General features: G+C 31.9%; 3 protein-coding genes across 6 annotated transcripts; 1 reads left to right on the forward strand and 2 right to left on the reverse strand.

The window, feature by feature from the left end:
• Nucleotides 1–1,444: 1,444 nt before the first annotated feature.
• LOC123707552 (protein prenyltransferase alpha subunit repeat-containing protein 1-A) lies at nucleotides 1,445–3,647 on the reverse strand. 4 transcript variants are annotated; one of them, XM_045657678.1, is made up of 3 exons: nucleotides 3,377–3,647; nucleotides 2,860–3,275; nucleotides 1,445–2,712 (listed from the first exon to the last, which is right to left on the reverse strand). In XM_045657678.1, the coding sequence occupies exons 1-3, from the start codon at nucleotides 3,451–3,453 to the stop codon at nucleotides 1,859–1,861; spliced, it is 1,347 nt and encodes a 448-aa protein (XP_045513634.1). In that variant the 5' UTR covers nucleotides 3,454–3,647; the 3' UTR covers nucleotides 1,445–1,858. The 4 variants fall into 4 exon arrangements, with proteins under 4 accessions (XP_045513634.1, XP_045513635.1, XP_045513636.1 ...); XM_045657679.1 differs by having other exon boundaries at nucleotides 2,887–3,275; nucleotides 3,377–3,645; XM_045657680.1 differs by having other exon boundaries at nucleotides 3,186–3,275; nucleotides 3,377–3,422.
• A 143-nt stretch (nucleotides 3,648–3,790) lies between these two features.
• Nucleotides 3,791–4,516, forward strand: LOC123707073 (protein kish-A). Its single transcript, XM_045656852.1, has 3 exons — nucleotides 3,791–3,955; nucleotides 4,074–4,183; nucleotides 4,363–4,516. The coding sequence occupies exons 1-3, from the start codon at nucleotides 3,953–3,955 to the stop codon at nucleotides 4,466–4,468; spliced, it is 219 nt and encodes a 72-aa protein (XP_045512808.1). The 5' UTR covers nucleotides 3,791–3,952; the 3' UTR covers nucleotides 4,469–4,516.
• A 1,096-nt stretch (nucleotides 4,517–5,612) lies between these two features.
• On the reverse strand, nucleotides 5,613–23,073 carry LOC123706894 (ras GTPase-activating protein 1). Its single transcript, XM_045656481.1, has 20 exons — nucleotides 22,563–23,073; nucleotides 22,078–22,191; nucleotides 21,152–21,224; nucleotides 20,793–20,946; nucleotides 19,935–20,059; nucleotides 19,022–19,177; nucleotides 18,326–18,512; nucleotides 17,706–17,999; nucleotides 17,111–17,281; nucleotides 16,283–16,458; nucleotides 15,444–15,516; nucleotides 14,973–15,091; nucleotides 14,104–14,234; nucleotides 13,155–13,324; nucleotides 12,333–12,461; nucleotides 11,523–11,652; nucleotides 10,838–10,992; nucleotides 9,825–9,957; nucleotides 9,320–9,493; nucleotides 5,613–8,473 (listed from the first exon to the last, which is right to left on the reverse strand). Exons 1-19 carry the CDS (start codon nucleotides 22,717–22,719, stop codon nucleotides 9,342–9,344), a joined length of 2,799 nt encoding a protein of 932 aa, XP_045512437.1. The 5' UTR covers nucleotides 22,720–23,073; the 3' UTR covers nucleotides 5,613–8,473; nucleotides 9,320–9,341.
• Nucleotides 23,074–23,333: the final 260 nt, after the last annotated feature.

The following is a 23,333-nucleotide window of genomic DNA, read 5'->3' on the forward strand; positions in this document are numbered from 1 at the left end:
TGTATAAAAAATACAAACTATTAAACAATTAAAATATTATTTAATGTATATTTTTCGTATTGAAAACTATAATCAATCAACCTAATTATTATTCATACATACATACATACACACTTATTACAATCAGGTTAAAAAAATATTCGAAATCCATGGACCCTTGGATTTTAATCTATATCATTTAGATATATCAATCTTCAAAAGTTTATTATAAAAACCGGAATTTTCCAGTAAGCTAAACCAGTGAACGCAGGAAGCCATATACACCACGTAAGTTAAGTATACTTTTCCTAAACTTTACGGCTGAATTATAAAAGTATTTACAAACTTTCATGAAACTTATGTAATATTCGGAGTTAACAAATCTTGGTCAATGAGTTGTAGCAATATCAGTGATGTAATTCGCACGTGGTGTCAGCGCGGAGCGTCACTTGCCTTCTTCCGATTTTCCACGGAAATACTCGAATACAATATCGATCGGGAAACGCGGGACGCGGTTGTGACGTCACCAGCGACACATTTCTTATTGTCATATATGATATTTCTTTCACCCCAATTGCTACCGTGCTAGGACACATTAAAGTACTTTTTGCAAGACGCAATCTCTCGCGTTGATCTATACAGTTCAGAACGGAAGGTGTTAGCGCGTATGAAACCTCCTGACCCATATAAGGGGCAGTAACAGAAGACTATGTAATGCGTATGCAACTTTAAAAGGTCCTGAATCGTGACAGAATCCTAAGGCTTAAACAATTGGACATCGATTTAATACAAAATATTTTTGTAAAAATTCAGGATGTTTTTAAATTATAACAAATAAAAAACTAAACTTTTTGATTCGTGTCGCTTTAGGGTAGATACATTTGTTTTCAGGGCTTGGAAATAAGCATGATGCGTCGGTCGCGGCCCAACTTCGTTGTTTTAGTGGCGACAATGATTCACACCGCCCTTAACCTAACGCTTTTTCACAAGCCACAACAACACTGTGTAAACCTTGTTAGATACAGATTCTGAATGATATATTTTTCATATATTATTACTTCCTTTGGAGGGGGCAAGTCTTCTTGGGTCTTAGTCCTATCGGATTCCTTACGATGCTAACATCACCGTACGATCAAGTATTAATAGAACGCGTAAAAACAAAAATCCATTTCTTTTCCAAGCCGGGATTTAGCCGGCACTAGAGGGTTACAGGTTTGAGAGCAAAGCTCGCATGCTTAAGATATTAAACCAACACTGCTCGGTGCATAGTATGCTGTAATTAAAACCTTGTAATAATATTAGTTAATGGTTGATTTTATAAAAAAAAACGATAAAATTTAGCTTTTATAGTAATAGTGAAATAAACACGAGGCTTTAAATTTGAATAAAGTTTTGTCTCATAATAGCTGATCACCTCCATGCTTCATCAAATAATGCCAGGCATAAGGAAAAAAAATAGTCAATATAATAAAAACACACTATATTTAAAGCAATTTATAAGTATGCATAAATAGTACAATAATAATTCTAAGCTACAATATAAAATCCATATAATACACAAGTTGTAGGAAACCTAATATCTATGCTACAGACAGGAATAGCGGACGGTTTGCCACGTTGTCCTGGGATACGATTTATTTAACCCACTGCGACGTAACCAACTACACAGCGTTGACAAAATACCTAATAGGTCCAGGAATTTTTGGAAAGAGTTTTTATGTCAAATTGCAGCAGAAAAAACACAAACTAAGATATCTTATCTAGATATATATCTTACAAATTGTAAGAGCATTTCTGTTGCTGTGTGAAGGTATTAAAAAGAGATGTATCAATCTTATACGGTGATAGTGACTCCAGTTTGGTTCTCTCTTCAATGAAATTACATCAGATTGTTTAATCCTTGAATAAGCTTCAAATATTTTTCATGTCTGACTGCATGATTGTCATCATTTCTTTCTTGTATAAAACTTTTTTCATGTTTTATTATTACTTGAAAGAGAACACTTTTATACAAACAGTCACCATGAGATCGAATTATTTTTGCCTGTTTTTGTCTGAGATCAGTTGTTTTACAATATTTGCAGCTTTTTCTTACAAGAACTCCATTATGTCGAAACAAACCAAAATGATCATACATCATTTCAATAATTTCATGCAAAATGAAGCGTCTATGATACCACATGCTCTCATGATGTTTATAGAATCGGAGCAACTCACTATTAAGTGTAAGTTCATAGCATAGTATCTCAAATTTCCTACATAATGATACACTGTCAACATTGCAGGAACAACTATTATTATAAGACAGCAAAAACTGTATTAGATTCTCTTCTGAATATGAAACTAAATCTTGTTCTGATGCTTGTATTGTCATATCTTTTGGGAAATTATTAACAAGCAGACACAGGAGCACTTTACGAAAATTTATATCTAACGAGTTCTCAAAAGTTTTCCAAGACAAGTTACTTAAGTTGTAGGTATTTTTTATACAAAACTGACGATAATGAAAACAGCTGAAATCTGAAACATGCTTTGACATCCACCTCTCAGAAAAGTTATATTCTTTTATGTATAATGTATGCATGTCATCTTGTTTTATACTATTTCTAAGCTTGTTTATAAACCATAAGCGATGACTCCAACTATGGTAATTATTGGGACATTTGTCTGCTGTTAAATCACATACACTTAGTTCTGTATTAATTAAACTCTCCATAGTATTTATCTGGTGACCTGAAAAACAATAGTTTATTAAGAACATTGATACATTATAAAATATAAATTTCTATAAATAATTTATGTATTCTTATCCTGTTATATTTTTCATTATTGTTATATTAGGCTGAAAATATTGTATATGTTTATATAAATTGTACAGACCAAGAAACATATAATGAAATAACCCACTGTTTAAATATGTTCCTAATATCCATCTTCTGTGTGCAAAGGCATCATTACATTTTGGTTTTCTTGATAAAACTAATCTTGTAAATTTTAATTCAGTTGATTTGTCAAGTAGTAATTCTTGAACCATTTCTCTTCTTTTATTCCACAATACAGAGAGATCAGGATTGATAAGGAGGGTGACATTAAGTAATCTTAATAAAGTTTCTGAATCCAAAACTTGTCTGGACTTCCTTTGTGTTTTAAAGCACATTTTATCCATTAGTACAGTATAAGAGTGCAAATAAACCTGTTTCACGCACCAGGACTCCAAACCCAGGCAATTTTCTATGCACATCACGGGCGACTTATTCCTAAAATTCGTTTCCACAGGAACAATATCGAAGGCATATCTGAAAGAAATACAGGGCAAATTTTGTGGATTGTTTACACATTCGTTTTCTTTAAGTTTACTGGATATAAGCCAAAATATGAACAAAAACTAAATACTCACAACTCAGCTGTGTTCGACAAAACGATATGCACATCTTTGATGATTTTTTCTACCAGGGCCTGTTTTTCATCGGCCATTTTAAATAATTCTTTAACACATTTAATATAAATGTGTAAGCTATAACTTTCCTTCTACCTGAAAACTATCTACTATTTTTTACTCTCTTTCCAATTTCCATTTGTATGTTTTGGTTTCATTCTCCTATTTGTCACCAATTGTCATCAGTCAGTATTACTGACTCAGTACTCGATAGCTTTTAAAAATTATCGCAGGACGGAATGGTCTTGCGACAGTTGACTGGAACTTTACTAGTTCAGTATCTATGGTTAAGTATTGTCCAACTTTGGACTTGTCAATTGTCATTCCGAAATCTATTTGGTATCTTTGCCTGAATAAAAACTAGCAATTGTCAGGTTTGTCATTTGTCTGCCACATTCCACTTAACGTAAATAATAATAAAAAATATTATTCCTAAACTCCATTAATACATAAAACTACTATAACTAATAAATTATTAATGTCGACATGAGTATTAGACAAAAATTTATTAACTAAAATAAATCTAAAAACTTCAACATGGTAAGTTTAAATTTGCTCTATTTGACATTATTATTTACACCTTTATTCTTCTTTCCATGAATTTTAAAAATTCGTGGCATTGTGGTTAGGATATTTTATATAACACTTTTGGTTTCAGAGTGCAATTTTTAACTTCCAAAGTCTTCTATCAGTAATTCTTCTGTTAATTTGCACTTGTGCTTACCTGAGATCATTTTTTCCCTCACTTATGGATAGAAATAAAACTGGGTAAGTTATTAGTTCTTACTAAAAATCTACAAACATCTGTTGAATAAGATTTGATTTCATATTAATACATAGAAACATTAAAATATATCACTGCTACTTTTAAAATGCAAGCATATAAATTATACAATATAATTAACATAAGTTTTGCATTGGTATAAATTTATTATTATTAATTGCAGATTTTTAGGAACATTTTGGAAATGTGCAAGAATTGGTGAAAGAAAATCACCTTATGTAGCAGTATGCTGCATTGTTATGGCATTTACTATACTATTTCTAACATAGATATTAGTCATGTAAGGGTTGTATTTAAATAAAATACATTATATTTTTTATGGGAATTTTATTTTGATTCTGGAGTTCTAGCACAGATAAAAAATTTATAGAAAAAACAGTACATACTAAGGTTAGAATATAAAAAGATTATAGAACAGTCACAAAATCTAAAGCTAAATTTGATTACATTTGTATCTATGAATACAAAAAAAAACAACTAAATGTTATCAAATTGTGTCGGTCTAAAATAATATGTACTATTAAAATAATAGTTTCACAGGATGCACATGTTAACAAGTGCACAAGCAACGTGCATATTTGCATTTTAATTTTGTAATCAACAGACATCAATGATGTACAAATTATAATAACATACAAAACCAATATTTACGTAATGTTTTCCCATGAAATCAAATCATATGAATTATTATTTTTACACTTTTTGTCATAATTAATAGCATATACTGGGTTTAACTTATACACAATTCCTTTAAAAGTGATACTATTCTTAAAACTTTGTGCAAATATTAGTTTTGTGTATAGAAACAATATTAATTGTAATAAAAAATAAAGAAATATTGTATAGACTCATCTAATATATTATCTTGCAATTTTGCAATAAGTAGAATTTTTTTGTATCAAACTGGCCAAATGTTGAAAAAATATCACTTGATTACAATATTGAATGAAGTGCTTTACTTATTAATCTAGTAATTGGAGCGTAAATCAGTCTAGACATTCTCCTATCATAAGCTAACACAGTACAGTGACACATCCACTAGACCTACAAGCTATTACTAAAAAGATTACAGTTTTCGATGCAATTCTGTAAATGGAGCTATTTATATAATTGCAACAAAATATATTTTACTTTAGTGATAAAAAATTTAGGAATTAAATTTGTATTCAGTTCTCAATTAATTAAGTGTAATTACCATGGCTGTTGAATATTAGACCTGCACATAAAAAATAAAGAGAAAAATATACTGGCCAGTATATTCCTGTTTTTAATGAGAAGTCACTTTATTTGTATAAAAATCATCCCTAGTGTCGTATTCGTAACGTAAATAGGTATAAAATACTGATAACTTCCAATCCTGAACAATAGTAAATATTTTAAATAGGCATAAGTTTTGAATAAATTATACAAATGTATATAAAAAGAATGTTGTGTATCAATTCCACAAGGAATAAAATTGCTTTTCATTAAGCAAATAATGATTTTTTTCTCATACATATATCATATTTAACTTTTAGTTATATTTTACGACATGGTTAACCAATGCTAAGATAATTTAATAAGTACATTAGAAACCAGTCCAACAAATAATTTACGAAGAGTATGGCACAATAAAGAAATATTTAAAATTGAGCATAAAGAATTCACAACGAGAATTCGTAATATAAAAATAATTATAGCCGTATCCGTAATCAATTACAGCAAGTTCGAGAGGTCGCATCATTAACAATTAAAAATTAAATTTAACTAAAAAAAAAACATGTACTAATATTTTCTCCTGTGGTTCTGTTGTAGGTATTGCCATAAGTTACATACAATAATTCAGCTTAGTCGGTTTTAAGTTTGTAGTAATATACTACCAGCAAATTCGTTTTTTTAGTTCTTAATATTCAACATATTTATTAAATAATAATCGTGAAGTTTCTACCGCTATTTTAAGCGACAGATGACAAGGCGAATCTGTTCTTTCCAGTTTCACTGAATGAGAGATTACAAATGCAGAAACGTCTCTCCAAGCTAATTGATCTATACGAGCTCACCTCGTAAAGGATATTAAGGCATTAAGTTTTTATGCTAATTTACCAAATTTAAAAGTGTGTACGTACATTTATTCTGCAGACAACTCAAATACAGAATGAAGCAGATTACGATCGTTCACATTACTAGTTTAGTTATACAAGAAAACATTACAAATCAATATTTAATCCAAAAGATTAAGAAATTTTTAAAAACAAAATCATTTTGATTTCTTATATCAACATGGTAACACAATGCCGAAACACCTATACTCTAAATAACATAAATCAAATATCTACGAAACCAAATTGTATGTGTCAAATTTAAGGTTTTATTGCACACAAAATAATATGCATAGTAAATAAAACAAGTCTTGGAAGTTTTTCTTAACACTATCACAGAGAATAATTGTAGGAAGTGCGGAGCAGGGAATCATGAATCTGGTATACCTAAAGCTCCATTCGCCTAATTTTTGGTGTATCACGATCGAACTATACCTTATATTTCTAGTCTAAATCTAGGATACATTTTAGCAAAAATTTTAGACGCTGTATAGAACAGCTAATACTTTAAGATTCAATACAGTACAGGGTGATAAATATTGCCAAAACACTGGAATGAGACAACCTTCTAGTTACGATTTCGTGGATCATTCTATCATAAACAAATTCAATCTCTTTTCAATAGCTGTTTTCTCTATGATTCATATTTTACTTTCTCCGAGGGTAGATTTAAATCTTACTTGCTACTTAATATCTTAAGAGCGACTTTATAGGATATTTATTTTTATCCATTATTCAATTTTAATCTTATTATAGTAATGGTCATGCTTGTGATGTTGGCCGCTCAATCGAGCGGAAATTAGTTATCAGTTTCCAAGGGTTGATATTTATCACCTAGTACTGTCTGTCTACAGTTCGTGACGTTTTCAGTATCAAAACTGATTAACTTGGCTATAGTGGGTTAAACTCTTTCAGCGCAAAAAATATCATAAAAAATGCAGTTTTAGAATATGTAGCGAGGTATTTTGTTTAAAACCTCCTATGATTTATAAAAAATACAAAAGCGGAGTAGGTAATAAATTCCGTATTCCTAAAACTACTTACAATAAATACGACTTAGATTCTAGAGAGCTATTTCTGTAACTTAGGCAGTGATATAAAAATTATTATGGAATTGCATTGCTTATACACATGTTTTTCAGCTGCACTCAGAGTGGGTAATTAAGTGTAAAGACTATTTAAGACATGTTAAGATTTAAAAAAAGTTGAGCTTGTAAAATAACGAAAGATCCAATATATACTTCAGTCGGTAACTACTCGGGCTGAGTTTTTAATACATCTTTAGGAATAATATAATTAACGACTCTGAGTACCAACGTCACACTCGTTATTAGGGCAGTCAATGTCATTCAAGAAACTGTTTGTCTTCAAATATGATGCTACTGTTAACAGCTATCAACCTAATGACAATGCGTCATTTGTCAGTGTTACATAGAATCGCCATTTCTTTGGAAATGACAATGATGGTCACAGTCTTTTTGGAATAATATGATTATATTCATTTGGCACGTTAAACATAAATACCGAAGAAATACAAAACTAGTTGACATCGAATAATGTATAACTATAAAAAAAAACAGAATTTTCGTTTCCTACTAAGGTCAAGTTATTCATAAAAAATAATCAGTGTTATAAGGTTATAACCATAGTACTCATCTGTATCTTTTTATCACGGAATAAACACACAATGACAGAAAGAGACAAAAGACTATTTGTTTCATTTTTTATAGAACAGGGTGAAATGGGCAGATTTCCTTTGAGGCCTGCCTTTAAGAATTAGAACGCTCTTTTCTTGAAGGACCCTAAGTCGAATTGAATCGGAAATATCTCGACGGACAGCTGGAAACATAGCGGTAATGGACTTAAACGCTCGGTTGAAAAAGTGCAATTGAACTGATTCATAGTTTATTAATATAAGAATCTGTATCAAAGAGTTCCCACTATTTCTATAGTCTATGCAAAATTACTTTACTTAAACTGAATCTGCGCGTTTGTTTGATCTTTTCTACTCCTGAGACTATAATTACATTTCCTTAATAATTTTTAATCGATGTCAACTAGAATGAAATTTCTGTACTGTTTATATTTTCTGATATTGTAACGCCCAAATGTGAAAGTGAACGCTAAAGCTAAAATGACTACACGCGTACGACTAAGACCCGAAGGCGACTACCTCTACGCTTTCTTGCTTTTACCCTGCAACGAAATATATACACATTTAATACATATAATCAAAAAATATATATTTCTTTTGTTACGTACAATTCGATGCGTATTGTTTCTTTTATCTGTTTTTATACAGAACTGGACAGAAGTTTTGACCAAAATCCCTGGTATTGTGAGATGCAGCCTATTGAGCACTCCTGTCCAAGAAACGCCTTTTTAACCGCCGCTTATATGAACGCATATTAAACTGTCCCGAGACAATGGGAGGGGGCAAAGAGTTCGAATTCGATGTTTCGATTTTACAAGAAACGTCAAATCGTACAGTTTAGACCTTGTGATGTCGACAAGGAAGGAGAAGAACTGCAGCGTTTCATGTTCTCACTGAGATGTTTGGATTAACTTCATATAATCATAGACTCAAAAAATCTGATTCGCTGAAGATAAAGTAATTCAGTAATAAAACCATATACGTACTTCCCTGACGCCAAAACCTTACCTTGAACGGTACTAACTAAAATAAAATTACCATAATGAAACGATAGCACGCTCAATTATGAATTTAACATTGTTACCTCTAGTCTCAAGCACAAACGCACAAATAATAAAAAATGTGTGTGTGTACTAGAGTACACACGTAAGAAGTGAAACTTCTTTATGACCTTATTTTTCGAAAAATTATCTACTATATCCAACTTTACAGACATTGGTTAAATAAAGTTAATTTAGATAAAGGTTAACAATAGGCTTTTATTATCATAAACACGAATACAAATAGTACAATTATTTCATTTTACCCTATTACTACTAAGCTTATTACAGAATTTCATTAATTGTAATAGATTTATTACTATCATTGATATCGTATATAAACATTACCTGTGTGACATAAAGGCGTATCTTATCTGATCATCTCCAGATACTTGTGCTTATGTTTCGTCAGCATTTCCGTTACAGTGACCAGTTTCCGTATAGCGGGTTGACTTTTCGACAATGTCTGCAGCTCACTTAGGTGAGACACGCAGATGTGATGAATTGTCGCCAGCTCTTTGGCTGTAATTAAGAATATAAAGTTAATTTCTTTTGCAATTAAAAATAATATATAGAATATTAAAGTGTTGTAAAAAACACTTGTTTCTGGCTCGCAACATACAGGTTTGCCGGTTGCAGGTTGTTGAATGACGTTTCCCATGATATTAATAAAAAATAATTAGGATAGTTCCAAAACATAGCTAATAACATTTTTAATGTTTTACACAAGCACTGATTCCTATTTAAAAGATATTTGCCAAATAAAAGTTGTTTTGTTTTTGGTAAAAGAAAAGTTAATCCGCAAAATATACTTGCATACTCAGAAGTTATAACAATAGAAATCCAAACGTACCTATATCGAAGTTATTGTTAGTATTCGTCTGTACGTTTCCCGGGTCTTGCACTGAGCTGAGTTGATCTAAAAATACGACCATCCGTTCCTTGTTCTTCAAAATAAATGGGTTGACAACTTCCATATATGGCTCCTAGAAATATTACATATGTGTGTAATGTTACAGCACTCATTGAATAAAACTCAAAGTTCGCGGTTTAACTTTACCTTGTGTATAATGAAATGTATAATGAAAAATTATTTAACCTTATATTGAAATAGCTTTATATGATATAATTTATTTTCTGTATAATTAATGTTAATGAGAAAAAGATTATGTTATTAATGACATTTTACATCAAAAGAGTCGCTGAAAAAATGTGTTAAATAGGTATAAAACTGCATACAATCTTCTTATATAGTGTAAACTCTATATAAGGACACTGAAGGGACTGTGCGTTTTATAGCGTTATAGACAGTCGTCGTTAAATGGAGAGAAAAAAACGTATAGATATTATTAGAGATGACTCATATTATGTATTAGTCATGGTCAACAACAGTCTACACGTGCAAACAATCCCAATTTGTAAACAAAAGAACGAATTTCTTTAAAAGTTCGTATGCATGATGCCGACAATCGAGTTTATTGCGGGCTAGGATAATAAAGCGACAAAAGAACGAACGTACTTCTACTAGTTTTTTACTAATTTTAGCAACATAAAAAGTACTTTATTATTCTGTTGTTGTCGTTATTGAGATTGGGTGTAATGCTATGTAGAGTGTATCATTTTATAGAAGACAAGCTAAATCAACCAAGGACAATTGATATCGACGCTTTAGGGAGTTCATCGTTAAATCAAGGGACGTTACACGAAGTTTACACTGTATATACTTAGATACATGAGAAAACGGTATAGTAATTTTTAATAGGCATCACGTTACGAAAAAGTTAAAAAAGCTATATTTTAAACAAACAATGTCTTATTAACAGTTCAATATGATAATCCAGTTATAAAACTATCAGTTCTTATTACCTTTGCGCCAAACTCAACGAGATTAGCAAGATTCTGTAGACATTTGGCGACCATGAGTAGTGACCTCTGTGCGTGTGGTGGTGGGGCTGCACTAAGAAGACCCCACGCTCGGGGCTCCACTAGGGCCGGGCATATAAGGCGAAGGAATATGAAACCTGTAATTAAATATATCTTTTATGATAGTAAACGTAATATGTTTCCGGATGAAGTTTTGTATACAATGAAATAAAAAATTCTATAAGGCAATAATTTTAAGAATTATTATATGTATGTATTAACAAATCTGTACACTAAAACGTCATATATTTTTTTATTATATCGGGGACAAACGGGCACGAGGCTCACCTGATGTTAAGTAATACCGCCGTCAATAGACACTGACATTTCCATAGGGCTCGCAAGTGCGTTGCCGGCCTTTTAAGAATTGGTACGTTACTATCTTAAAGGACCCTAAGTCGAATTAGTTTGGAAATACATCGGTTATCGGAAAATTACCGGCAACTAGTTACGCATAGTGGTTGCAAAAGTTGCATCGAAAAACGCTCAGTTGTCGAAATAACCTCACAATTATAAAAAAATGTGTAAAAATACTAATAATAATACAGAATTTGATTTATACGCTAATAAGACACCCAATCAAAGCATTATATCTGAAATAAAATTTCGCAATGCTACGTTATATTACCAGAAACAACCCGTGTTCGAACAAATCTCTCATTGGGCCATTTCGCGACGGCTGCACGCTGCAAACACCCGCACAAGTAACGGACAGGCCGAGGACAGGCCTCGGGAGACGTGAATATTGATAATGTTATCTGGAAATTATTACAAATAAGTGCGGTCCAAAACACTAAAAGCATATGAAAAATTATTTTTGAGGCAAAGTAACATACATACATGCGATATCTACACTGGTATATCTACACTCTCAACTACTCTTTCGTCTCTTTCTGTCAAATTGTGTTTACTCTATGAGTAAAAGTGACAGACAACCGCCTCAACATTTGTGAGTTCCATACCGAATTAAAATAAAAGACTTGTAGTAACAAGATAGTAATTAGAAATCGTATTGATTAAAAAAAATCCAAATGTTACAATTGGTTAAAATATTATAATAAATTGTGTTGTTAGACATATTTATTCGTTATGGTAATTATTATTAATAACGTACAGAAATAACTAATGAAATAAAAGTAATAATACGTAATCTTCATACATAGAAACTAAAATATCAAACAAGAATTCTATTTCTTGAATGCTCAATACATGCATTATTTTTTACTATTAAATGACGGAAACGAGACTTGCATCTTGTTTATGAATCTTACTCATATGTATGTAACTGAAATTCCGCTGCATAGTATATTATTGTGTGGAGGCAGAATAGTGAACAGTTCCTGTAACCTAACGGAAACCTCAGTCTACCCACTGACTGGCTCTAATGGTTGAGAAGTATCCTTGGCGCGTATAAGGGTATTAAAATTTCCTAACTAACCTGGTCAAGAATCAGGAGCAGAAACTCGGCGTTGTTACAGGCATCGTCAGGCGAGTCCATTTTAGTTGGATTCAATTCCGCCGATTGCTTCGCGTCTATTAACTTCTGAACTGTTTCGGATATCGCCGCCTGTACATATTATGTAAGTCCTATTGTCAATAGGCAAGGGGCAGATATTTTTATGTGTTTTCATTAATTGGGTTTTTAAGAAATAGGACAGTTTTTAAAACAATTATTGTTATGACTAAGAGTTGCATGAAACGCCCATAAGCTGTAAACTCAACATATTAATTATTTGAAAAGTAAATATACATTCCTTTACAAGCAAATTAAAATTACACTACGGGCAGCGTTCGAGCATTGTGTAACTAATGGGGGGTTAGAGGGGGGGATTCCTCTTGTAAAACGTTCCGATGCCGGGATTTCGACTTTACACCATATTCGTAAGTTTAAGGTATAAAGAGTCACTGGAGTGATCACGGAACGTTTTAAAAATTGGGTATAGAAAAAGTTACGGTCCAAATTGCGTGATGTAATACTTGAACGCTTCCTAAATAAAATTTGCCAAAATTTGCTTTCTTATCTATTTTATATCTGTAAAAAATATTCTTAAAACATTTGAAGGTTGAACAGTTTTTATAAAAAAAATCATTTAAAAAATAATACTTATACTAAAAGTATCGTATTTATTGTATGAAAGCTGTTTTCTTCAATTCAAAAAAGTTAGTCGCTTACCTATTTATACAATTAAGTGAGTTGAAGACAAAACATTTTTTTAAACATGTTTTTTATGGGAATTTCTTTACCTAAATATGTATTTACCTGCAGGAAAGGTTTACACAGAGCATGCATAAACTCATCCAGTACAGCGGTGGCGAGAGAGGCGCCCCTGAACAACGCTCTGTGATCCGCTTCACGCACTACTTCCGCCGCCGCTAATTCATGGGCCAGTTCTGCACCACGACCGCACTCAGAAAATGCGTGAAGGACCGCTAATTAAACATAATTGAATATAGACTGGGGATTTATTATAAGGAAATAAGAAAAAGTTACATTCTTAATAACTTTTCTCAAGTGCCATGCGACCGACGATCAACTCGTAACCACGTACGTTCGAACTTCCTGCGACGTGCGAGTGCAACAACAAAATTGACTTAAGTTTCCAACTAAGTGTTTATATGATATTATTCGGGAGGTATATCTCATCTCATTCATCAGATATTGGTGTGCCCTTTTTTTCAAAGGCCTCTTCCAAATCCTGTCTGCACTATGCCTTCCTTCTAAAATGTCTTGCTCTTTTGCGTTTATTGTACCTTAGGCAACAGTTTTATACCTCTGCTCCACCTTTCTGTTCCTCTTGCCATGTACCCCACCCATTTCCACTAAGTTCATTTATATTCATTGTGAGATCTACCTTAGTTATTTTTCTTGATATATTTTTTATTTTATCTATTCTTCTCCCTATCATATCGTTCTACAAATTTTTGACACAACAGTTTTGTATGCTGTGCTTAAGTGAGCTCCCAAGTTTGACATCCAAATGTTAGTACAGGTAGTACACAAGGGATACGGTACTTCAAACATAACGTGGTACAGACAACAGATACGATTACTACAGTAAGGTTATTTAAGAGTAATAAAACGTTTTAAATGAAAAATTTCTTTATGAGTCTCAACATATAATGCACTGAGACAATCTGAGGATAGAAATGGCTAAGGCTTTTCAAGAAACGACCTTTACGTAATGAAGACTAAGAAAAAATATACTAACACGTAGCCAAAGGTTGTCTGTCCGTCCTGCATAAATCAGCGAGCGCCTTAACAGCGGGCAAACCCGGTTCTAGAAGCAGTTGTCGTAGTGGGTTGTATTCTTCACGAGGCATTACTAGTTCTTGCATGTATCTGTAAAAGATAAACTTGGTTACAATAACTTCTTTAGAAGAGCTTTTCAAAAATCGTTAGGGATACCATATCAATATCATTGCTATGTAGCCATCTATTACGAAGTTGGTGTTACATAATTGCTCACTACGCTTAAATTTTTCGTCACTACAATAATAAAGATTGCTGGAGCCCACGAACAAAGGCTCCACCAACTCTTGAATTTCGAGGCTTTTCTATTTTTCGATACCACGGGCCTATTATTTTTAGAGCTTTGCTTACTTTTGCTGACTAGAGGGAGGAGGGATAAATTGCAGTAAATCTGCTTACGTCATACTCGAACAGCCCCAAAGGACAAAACCATTTGAATTAGTGTGAGTGCACGTCTTAAGTGCTAAACAGTGGTAAGTGGTACGTCCCCTTAATAGAGACTGTAAGAAGTGTTATTGGACACTTTCTTATGTTATGCATCAAATTAGGTAAGTTTTAAATTACGTATTAGTTTTAAGTTAGGCTAGATCGTAATGTTAAATTCTGTATTTGGCCAGAGACTATTTATACATAAAGAAAACTTAAAAGATCAATATGCCAGCCATATTGACCTGATAAAAAAAATTGACAGATCAAAAAAAAGTTTTATTTTTAATTAATGGATTTTTACATACGGCAAGTTCGCGCGAAATCTCGTTTCTGAATATTATCATTACCTTCTCTACCAAGAAACACATCATATACTAAACTATTGAACAAACACAGTACCTGATACGCAGTCTTAGCGAACCCCATTCACCTATAGGAGTCATTCCAGCTAGCGGATACCACTCCTCAACTTCTTCACCATTCGCGAGATTCGCCAATTCTATCGTCAACTCGGCCACCTAAAATTAAAAGTTGTTTGCTCATACATGTTTATTACTAAACATTTTACTGAACACATAACAAAATATTTTAGTGCTTTCTACACATGATTTATCAAAAAGTAATCAAAATAATAGTATTGTCTTTTGTTGACATAGCTTTTACACATTAAGAAGTTTTTAAACGGAAACGGAACGGAACGGAAAATTTTCGCTGAAAAGCACGCGAAACGTCGTAAAATTTAAAATTATGTAAAAATTTATAAGTTTTTAATAATAATACATAGCTTCAATCCGCTTAAAAAGTGTTTTCTTAATCAAAATAATCATAAAAAATCTGAAGTATCAATGAACTAGAAAAATCTTGACTTACCTCAGATTCCTTTCCTCTCTTGCCGGTATTATGCACAGTAATAGTGAATGCGGTAACGTCCGGAGGGACATCACTGAAACATTTATTAAGCTTAGTAGACGAATAAAATAATGCTTTTCAATGTATCAAATAATTCGGCAAATTAAATTATATAAGTAGGTTTTATATTTAAAGTGATATGTTTTATGTGTAGTTTTTCTAGAGTAATATCTGAAGATTTAAACGGAATTTAAGGTCGCACCAGTTAAATTAGTTGTTAACACTGTTATTATAGTTCGACAGTAATAATCTTGATACTTTATTTGAAAAACAATTATAAATAAAATGACATATTTGCTACGCGAAAGAAATTATGAAATACATTAGTTTGCAGAACAGCCACGTCTGACTCTAAAATTATATGGAAAGTAATAAACAAAATGAAATAAAACTCTATTAAAAGCCAATTTAATGCATTTCTTCTGACATGGCAGATAATTGATATAATTATCATACTAATCGTTTCATTATATAATACTATATAAAATAAGGTAAAAGTAAATGATAGACCTAATAACTACATTGGGTTCAGGTTTGGTTTTGCAATGAAAGTATTCCTTATTATCCAAACACAAGCTTTCGCCAGTGTATCGCGTGTAAGATTTTTTTGCAACAATAATCGTTATATCAGTGAATTCACATAAAATCTTACTAAATTAGACCTAAACCTTCCAGGAATCACAATATCTAAACGTACAAAAATATTTATTATTAGGAACCAACACACACATATGACAAGATATAAAAAAGACGAAATATAATAAGTATTAATATGTATTAGTAATAAAAATAATACGTACTCAAAGACAAACTCGTCATCCCAATGAGGGTCGGGAGATGGCCGCGGTCGCGTACGTGCGACGGGCGCAGCGCCTAACGCCAAGCGTAGGTACGGACGCGGCGCCAAACGGGCCGGCAGCCGGTGAGCGGTCACACAACGTACGCGCAATGCCCGGAGCCATACCACACGAGATACCTATTATATGATACGATAGTAAGGTATAAAAAAAATGTAACAGATTTCAGTTTGGGTCGCAGAGCTAGTGGAGTGAGTGAGTGAGTGTGTATTCCGTTATTGTAATGCGATACTGCCCTTAGATTCGGGACGTTATTGCTTATGTGATTCATGTAAATCAAGAAATATATAGGAAAATAAAAATACGTACTATTTAAACGGATCCACATTTCTTTTGGAAGTCGTTGGTATTAACAACTAATATACTGTATAGATATATAATATATATATATATATATATATATATATAATATGAATAGAATTAATATACAGATATATAGTAAAGAGTTCTTTTTTGTCACCACACATATACGAAAACACGATTGAGTACTATACCTATATTATATCTTTAACATTCATTTATGAAACAGTTCAGAAATAACTATAAATTAAAATATTTTTGTTTAAAATGATTTCAAATTTCTCTTGACCGTGTAAGAGATGGACAAAAAGTTGAAGCATGCAAAATGGAAAAATGTTAAGTTAAAAAAGAATTTTAATGTCATTAAAAAATTACACTAAACGAAAATAAAAGTTTCTATATTACTATTATTTAAACAATTACTAGAACATAAATATTTACTATTAAAAAAACGGAAACAAAAAATATTACTTTAGACTGATGCCTGGCTTGCTGCGGTACACACAACGGACGCAAAGCGTCCAGCCATCCTCGTAGTTCGGTTGCGGTGGACGCAGCGAGGAAAGTGTGCGTCGAGAGACACGGCAGCGCCCTTTCCACTAATTGGAAACAAAATTCACGCTCCCACAGGGACTCGTGGACCTAAAAAATACAATTTTTAATGATTAAATTGCAATAAAGATTGGGTTGGTTAGAAACTTGAGATTATAGTGCGGGTCAAAATAATATGATTTTTTATTGATTTTATGTAGTGCCGAACGTTGACCAGGCACTAGCACGTTAATATGCACGTATTCATTTACACGTACGTATTATTATTTCTTTAAAATTATTTATTATATATATTATTTCTACAAAAAAATACTATACTATTGCTATTAAGGACTCCGAAATCACCGGGTGTTAAACACATGATCGAAGCAGAAATCTTGAGCTATCAAAAAACAATAGAAATTCTATTAATAATATATATCTATAAAAAAATTTGGAGGAGGCCTTCACTCGTGTTAAACATACATGTAATGTAATTCGAATAAAAGCTATATGAATATATTATTTTTATTACCTGATACAAATAGGCGCACGACAGATCAATCAACCCCTTCGGCTTCGTACGTTTAGGTGAATCGTAGAAGTACAAATGTGTGTCCGTCCCCTCTTGGAGGAGGACGAAATAGAGCGCTTTCCATTTCTTAGCGGCCTTATCCGACTTCTTGTGAAGGTATCCCTGATGCTTGATCCCCTTCATCTTCTTCAAACCAATCTGGTCCCTACATTCTCGAAGCGTAGCGTATATCTTCTCCGCTGCAGCGCCTGTCGTGTTCTGTTGCGGTTCTATTTGGTGGCCTTCGGCTATAAGCTGGGGAACATTTACAATAAATATACAAATGCTGTATATAGGCAACGCATATGGCGTATTTAACCGATAAATTGTTTTGGTTTGTAATAGGTTAGGACAAGATAAAGAAAGATGCACTGATACATTTAACCCAAAAAAAATCTTATGAATCTGTAAACCAGTTACAACATATTTTTAAAAAATTTGATGTTTAAACTAATACTGATAAACCGAATAAATTAAAAAAAAATCTATGTCGAATTTTAGACAGAAACATTATGGATACAATAAAAAATTTTGTAAGTACACAAACTCACAAATTATATCATATGCGAAAAACTACTTACTGGCTGCCCAAGTGTATGTCCTTCGACAATTTGTTCCTTCCTGTATCTATTTATCACAGCATCCAAACACTCAAAGGTTCTCCCTCCCATCAAGTATCGAACACCTTTCTTCTCGATTCGGAACCTTTGAATCTGGTTATTGATGTGGAAGAATAAGGAGTAATCGCCTGGTGAGTTATCTGAAGGCCTATGAATAGACAATATATTAGTAAAACAAATTGTTGTTAAATTTTTGTTCTCTTACTTGAGTTTTTGGTTCATCTATTTCAAAGTGAAAGGTAACTTTAATCAAATATTTTTTTAAAGAACTTTATTAATCCATCGGTAATATATTAGACATAAAAAATCAAGATAATTAAAAATATAACATGGGATCTCTTGAATTATAAAGGCCGGCAACGCGCTTGCGAGCCCTCTGGGAATGTATGTGGCTATGGCGGCAGTACTACTTAACATCAGATGAGCCTCCTGGCTGTTTCCCCCGTTATATAAAAATATATATTATAAAACATTGCCAGGTTATACCTGCCGAGTCTAAATGTAATTTCCCCAATGTGAGCCTGTGTATTAAAACTGTAAAAATATATACATATTTCTTAAACTATTAAACAATTGGATAAATTTTTTTTTCAGTTTTTTGTTCTACCCAGAACCGTAACTAAAATACAATTTCATATCATTTTAAACTAAACAAACCTGACTAAAAAGCTTCCAGGCCCAGCTTTGACTAGCATATCAACTGCCTCACTCTTAGTACAATTAGGGTGGAACCAAGAGAAAACAGTATTTGGATCGATTGATGGATCCAGGTCTTCAACCAGCTCCCTGAAGATCATTCCTTGCTCTCCCGTCCTGGAAGACATTAAACAAGTATTATTAAGTATAGTAAGTAAGGTATTCGACGCTATATGTAAACGAGTAAAATATTATTTTTAATGAAATGGCAAGCTGCTTTCTATAATCTGCAACAAAATATTGAAGATTTTTTTCTATGATTGTAGTGAACAGACTCAAAAACTACTAATTCAATTTTAAAAATCACAAATAAAGCTTCAAAATTAGGCAATAGAACGATTTTTTTAAATAAATATCCCTCTTTAAAATACCGACTACGTTAATAAAGAGTGATCACTTTTTTATCATTTATAATTCATGGTATGCATAATTAACTTAGTTTAATTTTGAAACCCTAAAGGAAAACTTAGAAGCCATTGAAATCCTATTTAAGACCCCTTATTAGCCAAATCTTATCGATCTCACTCGTCTGTACGCAGTAAAAGTCGTAATATGCTTCTGCTATTTGAAGTTGTGTTACTATAAATAAGTACTTTTTTTGAATTAAAAAGATATAATACAAAATTTAGTTAATGTCTAAAATTTCCAACGTTCATTTCAGAGCTTTTTGTGTCTGAGGTAGGATAAATGTGTCTGTGTGTTTTTTTAATTTATAATCAATGCAACTTTTTTATTAGGTCTCAGAAATTTTGTCAATTTAATTTTAATTACATTAAGCGCCAAAATCGTCTTCACGTAAAAGCCTACAAAATTTACTAAAACTCACGTCTATATAAATACTACAACGGTATGTCAAAAGCCGCCTCAAATATACCTGTGTGCAGTGACCCATAGCCAGCCGTCTCCCATGTCATTGTGTACGAAGAAAATATCGCCCTTCTGAAACGTGAGCTCGTCCGTGTCTGGCATCTTGGTGTAGGGCAGGATGGCGACCACGCGCTAGTGAACAAACATCATTCATATGTTTAACTTTTAATGATAACAATAAATATTACAGCCTATTTAACGTGTAACAAGTACCGACATTTTGACCACACCATACTGTAAAATAAAGCCGTTAATGTTGTATTGTCTTTTGTTAAAATTGCTTTTACACATTAAGAAAAACACTTTTTGAACGGTAAAAGCTATGTATTATTATTTAAAATTTAGAATTGTGTAAATAATTATAAGTAGTAGTATTGTAATAATTATAAGTTTTTAATAATAATACATAGCTTTAATCCGTTCAAAAAGTGTTTTTCTTAATGCCGTTAATATTTTTAGTTCTAAGATATCTTCTATACTATACAAGATATCTTGGCTGCTGGAATTACGTTACAAAAGTATTATATGTAACATTATTACAAATTAAATATTGCACAGTGCTTTCATTGATCACTTTTAAAGACAAATTTTAAGAAATCAGACATTACTTTAATTTTTTACTTAGCCTACGCTTTACGCTTTAGCCTAGCCTAAGCTTAGGCTTTACGAAAGAAATTGAACAGGTTGGAAACCTTAGACAAAATTTAGACTACCACAGAATCTTAACACATCACTGAAATCACTGAATCTTAATTGAACTGAAACTTCAATGAGTCGAAAATAATAGGATTAAACAAAATGTGATAAACTTTTAAGGTTGATGAACTTGAGTATGTTCTCTGTATTAATATTAAAATAAGCATACCTTCTTATCATTGACAGGTTCGGGAGGTGGAACGGGCTCAACAAGTCGTTCACGTTTCAATAAATCCGAACAATGGCTGTAGAATCCAACTAGTTCCGTGAGGGAATCGAATTGACGACCCCCAATATAGTAATCACCGCATACAGCTGTTATGCTATAATAATTTAATAAAAAAATATATATATGAGTAAAATCTATGACCGCGACAATAATTATTTAAGCTAATTTAATAGATGATGATTTCATATGGATAGATCAAATCATTAATAATCTACTGTACCACTATAAGTAACTATTGAGTATAAAATTGTTTTTGTAACTAAAAACTACTGACCTACTTCTATCTATATACAACTCACCGAAAATGATTGATCCCAGTACGTCCAAGATAGCTTAACACATATGATCCAGGTTTTCGATCACTTTCTCGAACTAAAAAAACATATTTAAAAATATATTCTATAGTGGGCCTAAAATAATATTTTAATAATTCAGTACAATGGTAAGTCACTTTAAGGTAACTGTCTTATAAAAAATTATAGAAGTTTACAATGTAACACAATATTTTGTAAAAGTTACATTATATAGGTTCTACATATAAGTTAATTTTATACATATGCATTGAATGGAACAATATTATATAAAAGGTAATTAACTAAAATGCTTTTATTTTTAATAATTAAAACTATCTTACTTAATAATATTATTTAAATAATATTATAATAATATTTTAAAAATATTGTTTGTACAGGGTGTTACAACGATAACGGACAACATTATGTTTTCTTATTAACAAGTACATATTGTTTTCTCAGTCATGTTTGTCAAAATTGACATAAGCTTAAAACTTCGATCTTTAAAACAATATTAACTAGATTTCATTCTAGATATCAGTATTTTGTAATTCTATCATTATGTAAGTGTACTATAATTTTCTATGGGAATCTGTTTTACATAGCAATTGTTCAATGTAATATGAAATAGATTGACACAGCTTCATACTATAAAAGTGATTATATATTAAGCAATGTCATTGAAACAGATACTAATACAAAAATAAATATTATAGTTAGTCCCATATTGACATTTATCAAAGCTATAATAGGTTTGTTTATGAAATTTTTACTTATTTAGAATTATACACCATACAGTAATTTAAGTTCATTCAAGTATGAGTTATCTTGTTATAGGTTACAGAATTTAATAAGAAACATTATGTATATGATATAGCAATAAAACTAAACATATATTTATTTTAATAAAAATATTATCATTATTGACTTACCCAGGTAACTGCCATGTTTTCCCGTAGCCCACAATCTTTCTTCAGAAGTATATCTATCAAGCCTGCCATGGTACCACTCACTTTCTGGAGGAGCCAACACGGCTTGCCTTTCTCCTGGTGACAAACAGTTTGTTATAACTAAGGTTGTTTATATTATAAAGTATTTATATTATAAGTAGTTTTTTAGTATTTAAAAACTCAATTGCTGAGAATTTCAAAATTGCTTTAACATCTTTCTAGTACCTTATTCCTATAACTGAACACAATATTGTCAATATTGTAAGTATAAATAAATTCAGTATTTAACAAATTCAATTTATTAGTAAAACTGTAAATAATTACAGAATTGGTTCTACAAGTTTTCTATTCATTATAGTAAATGTAGCCAAAGCAGTAACAAATAATTTAAAGATACTACATTTCTACATCAGATTCCCTTTATAGGTAAATTGCAATTTTTCTTAACTACATATATTTAATAATACCATTAGTGCTAGGTCCGTCAGCTTCGTCGAGTTCTAAATCAGCAGTCAATTCGGCAATATCGCCGCCGCCGTCTTCAGACTCCGTAGAGGGCGATCCTAACTTGTCCTTTATAGGGGGTCCAATCGGCGCCCCCATCGCTCGTATCAAATCAGCCATTTTTAACACTTACGGATATAACTTTCCAATTAAACGCAGTCTAACATAACTTTAAAACAATCATTATAAATTTATAAACTTATGAGTAAAAGTTTCATCGATTTTATTGTAGACAATGTTTCTTGTTGTTGGACCCCGAATTGCTCGAGCTTCGTCTGAAATCTGAATAGAACTCGTCTAGACTGCATATATAGTAATGAAGTCGCTAAACATCACGTACTCCACCAAATAAACTCATCGGTGACGTTGATGGAACAAGTACTGTGAAGTTGTATTTAGTTTCGTTCTTTTCAACGCCCTAACAAGAATCGTATTTATTTAAAAATCTTAAATCGTGGATAGTTGACCGTACTATACACAACGCAAAATGATGTTTAGAAATTCTGTCTGGGAAATGACAGCTATCTAAATGCCAACGTTATGGGATGGCAATGTAGCAACAGATAAACATAAGTTCAAAATCCATATCTATCTCAGTATTTTATTATATTACTTTATAAATTTAATATTCCATTAGATAAAGCATTTGTCATATATCCATTCGTAATGGTTTATATATTTTAAGTGACAGTAAAATATTAGATGTAAACTATATTATACACCTTTCCTTATTT

The sequence above is a fragment of the Pieris brassicae genome, chromosome 3, assembly GCF_905147105.1.
Source record: "Pieris brassicae chromosome 3, ilPieBrab1.1, whole genome shotgun sequence".
NCBI classification, from domain to species: Eukaryota; Metazoa; Arthropoda; class Insecta; order Lepidoptera; family Pieridae; genus Pieris; species Pieris brassicae.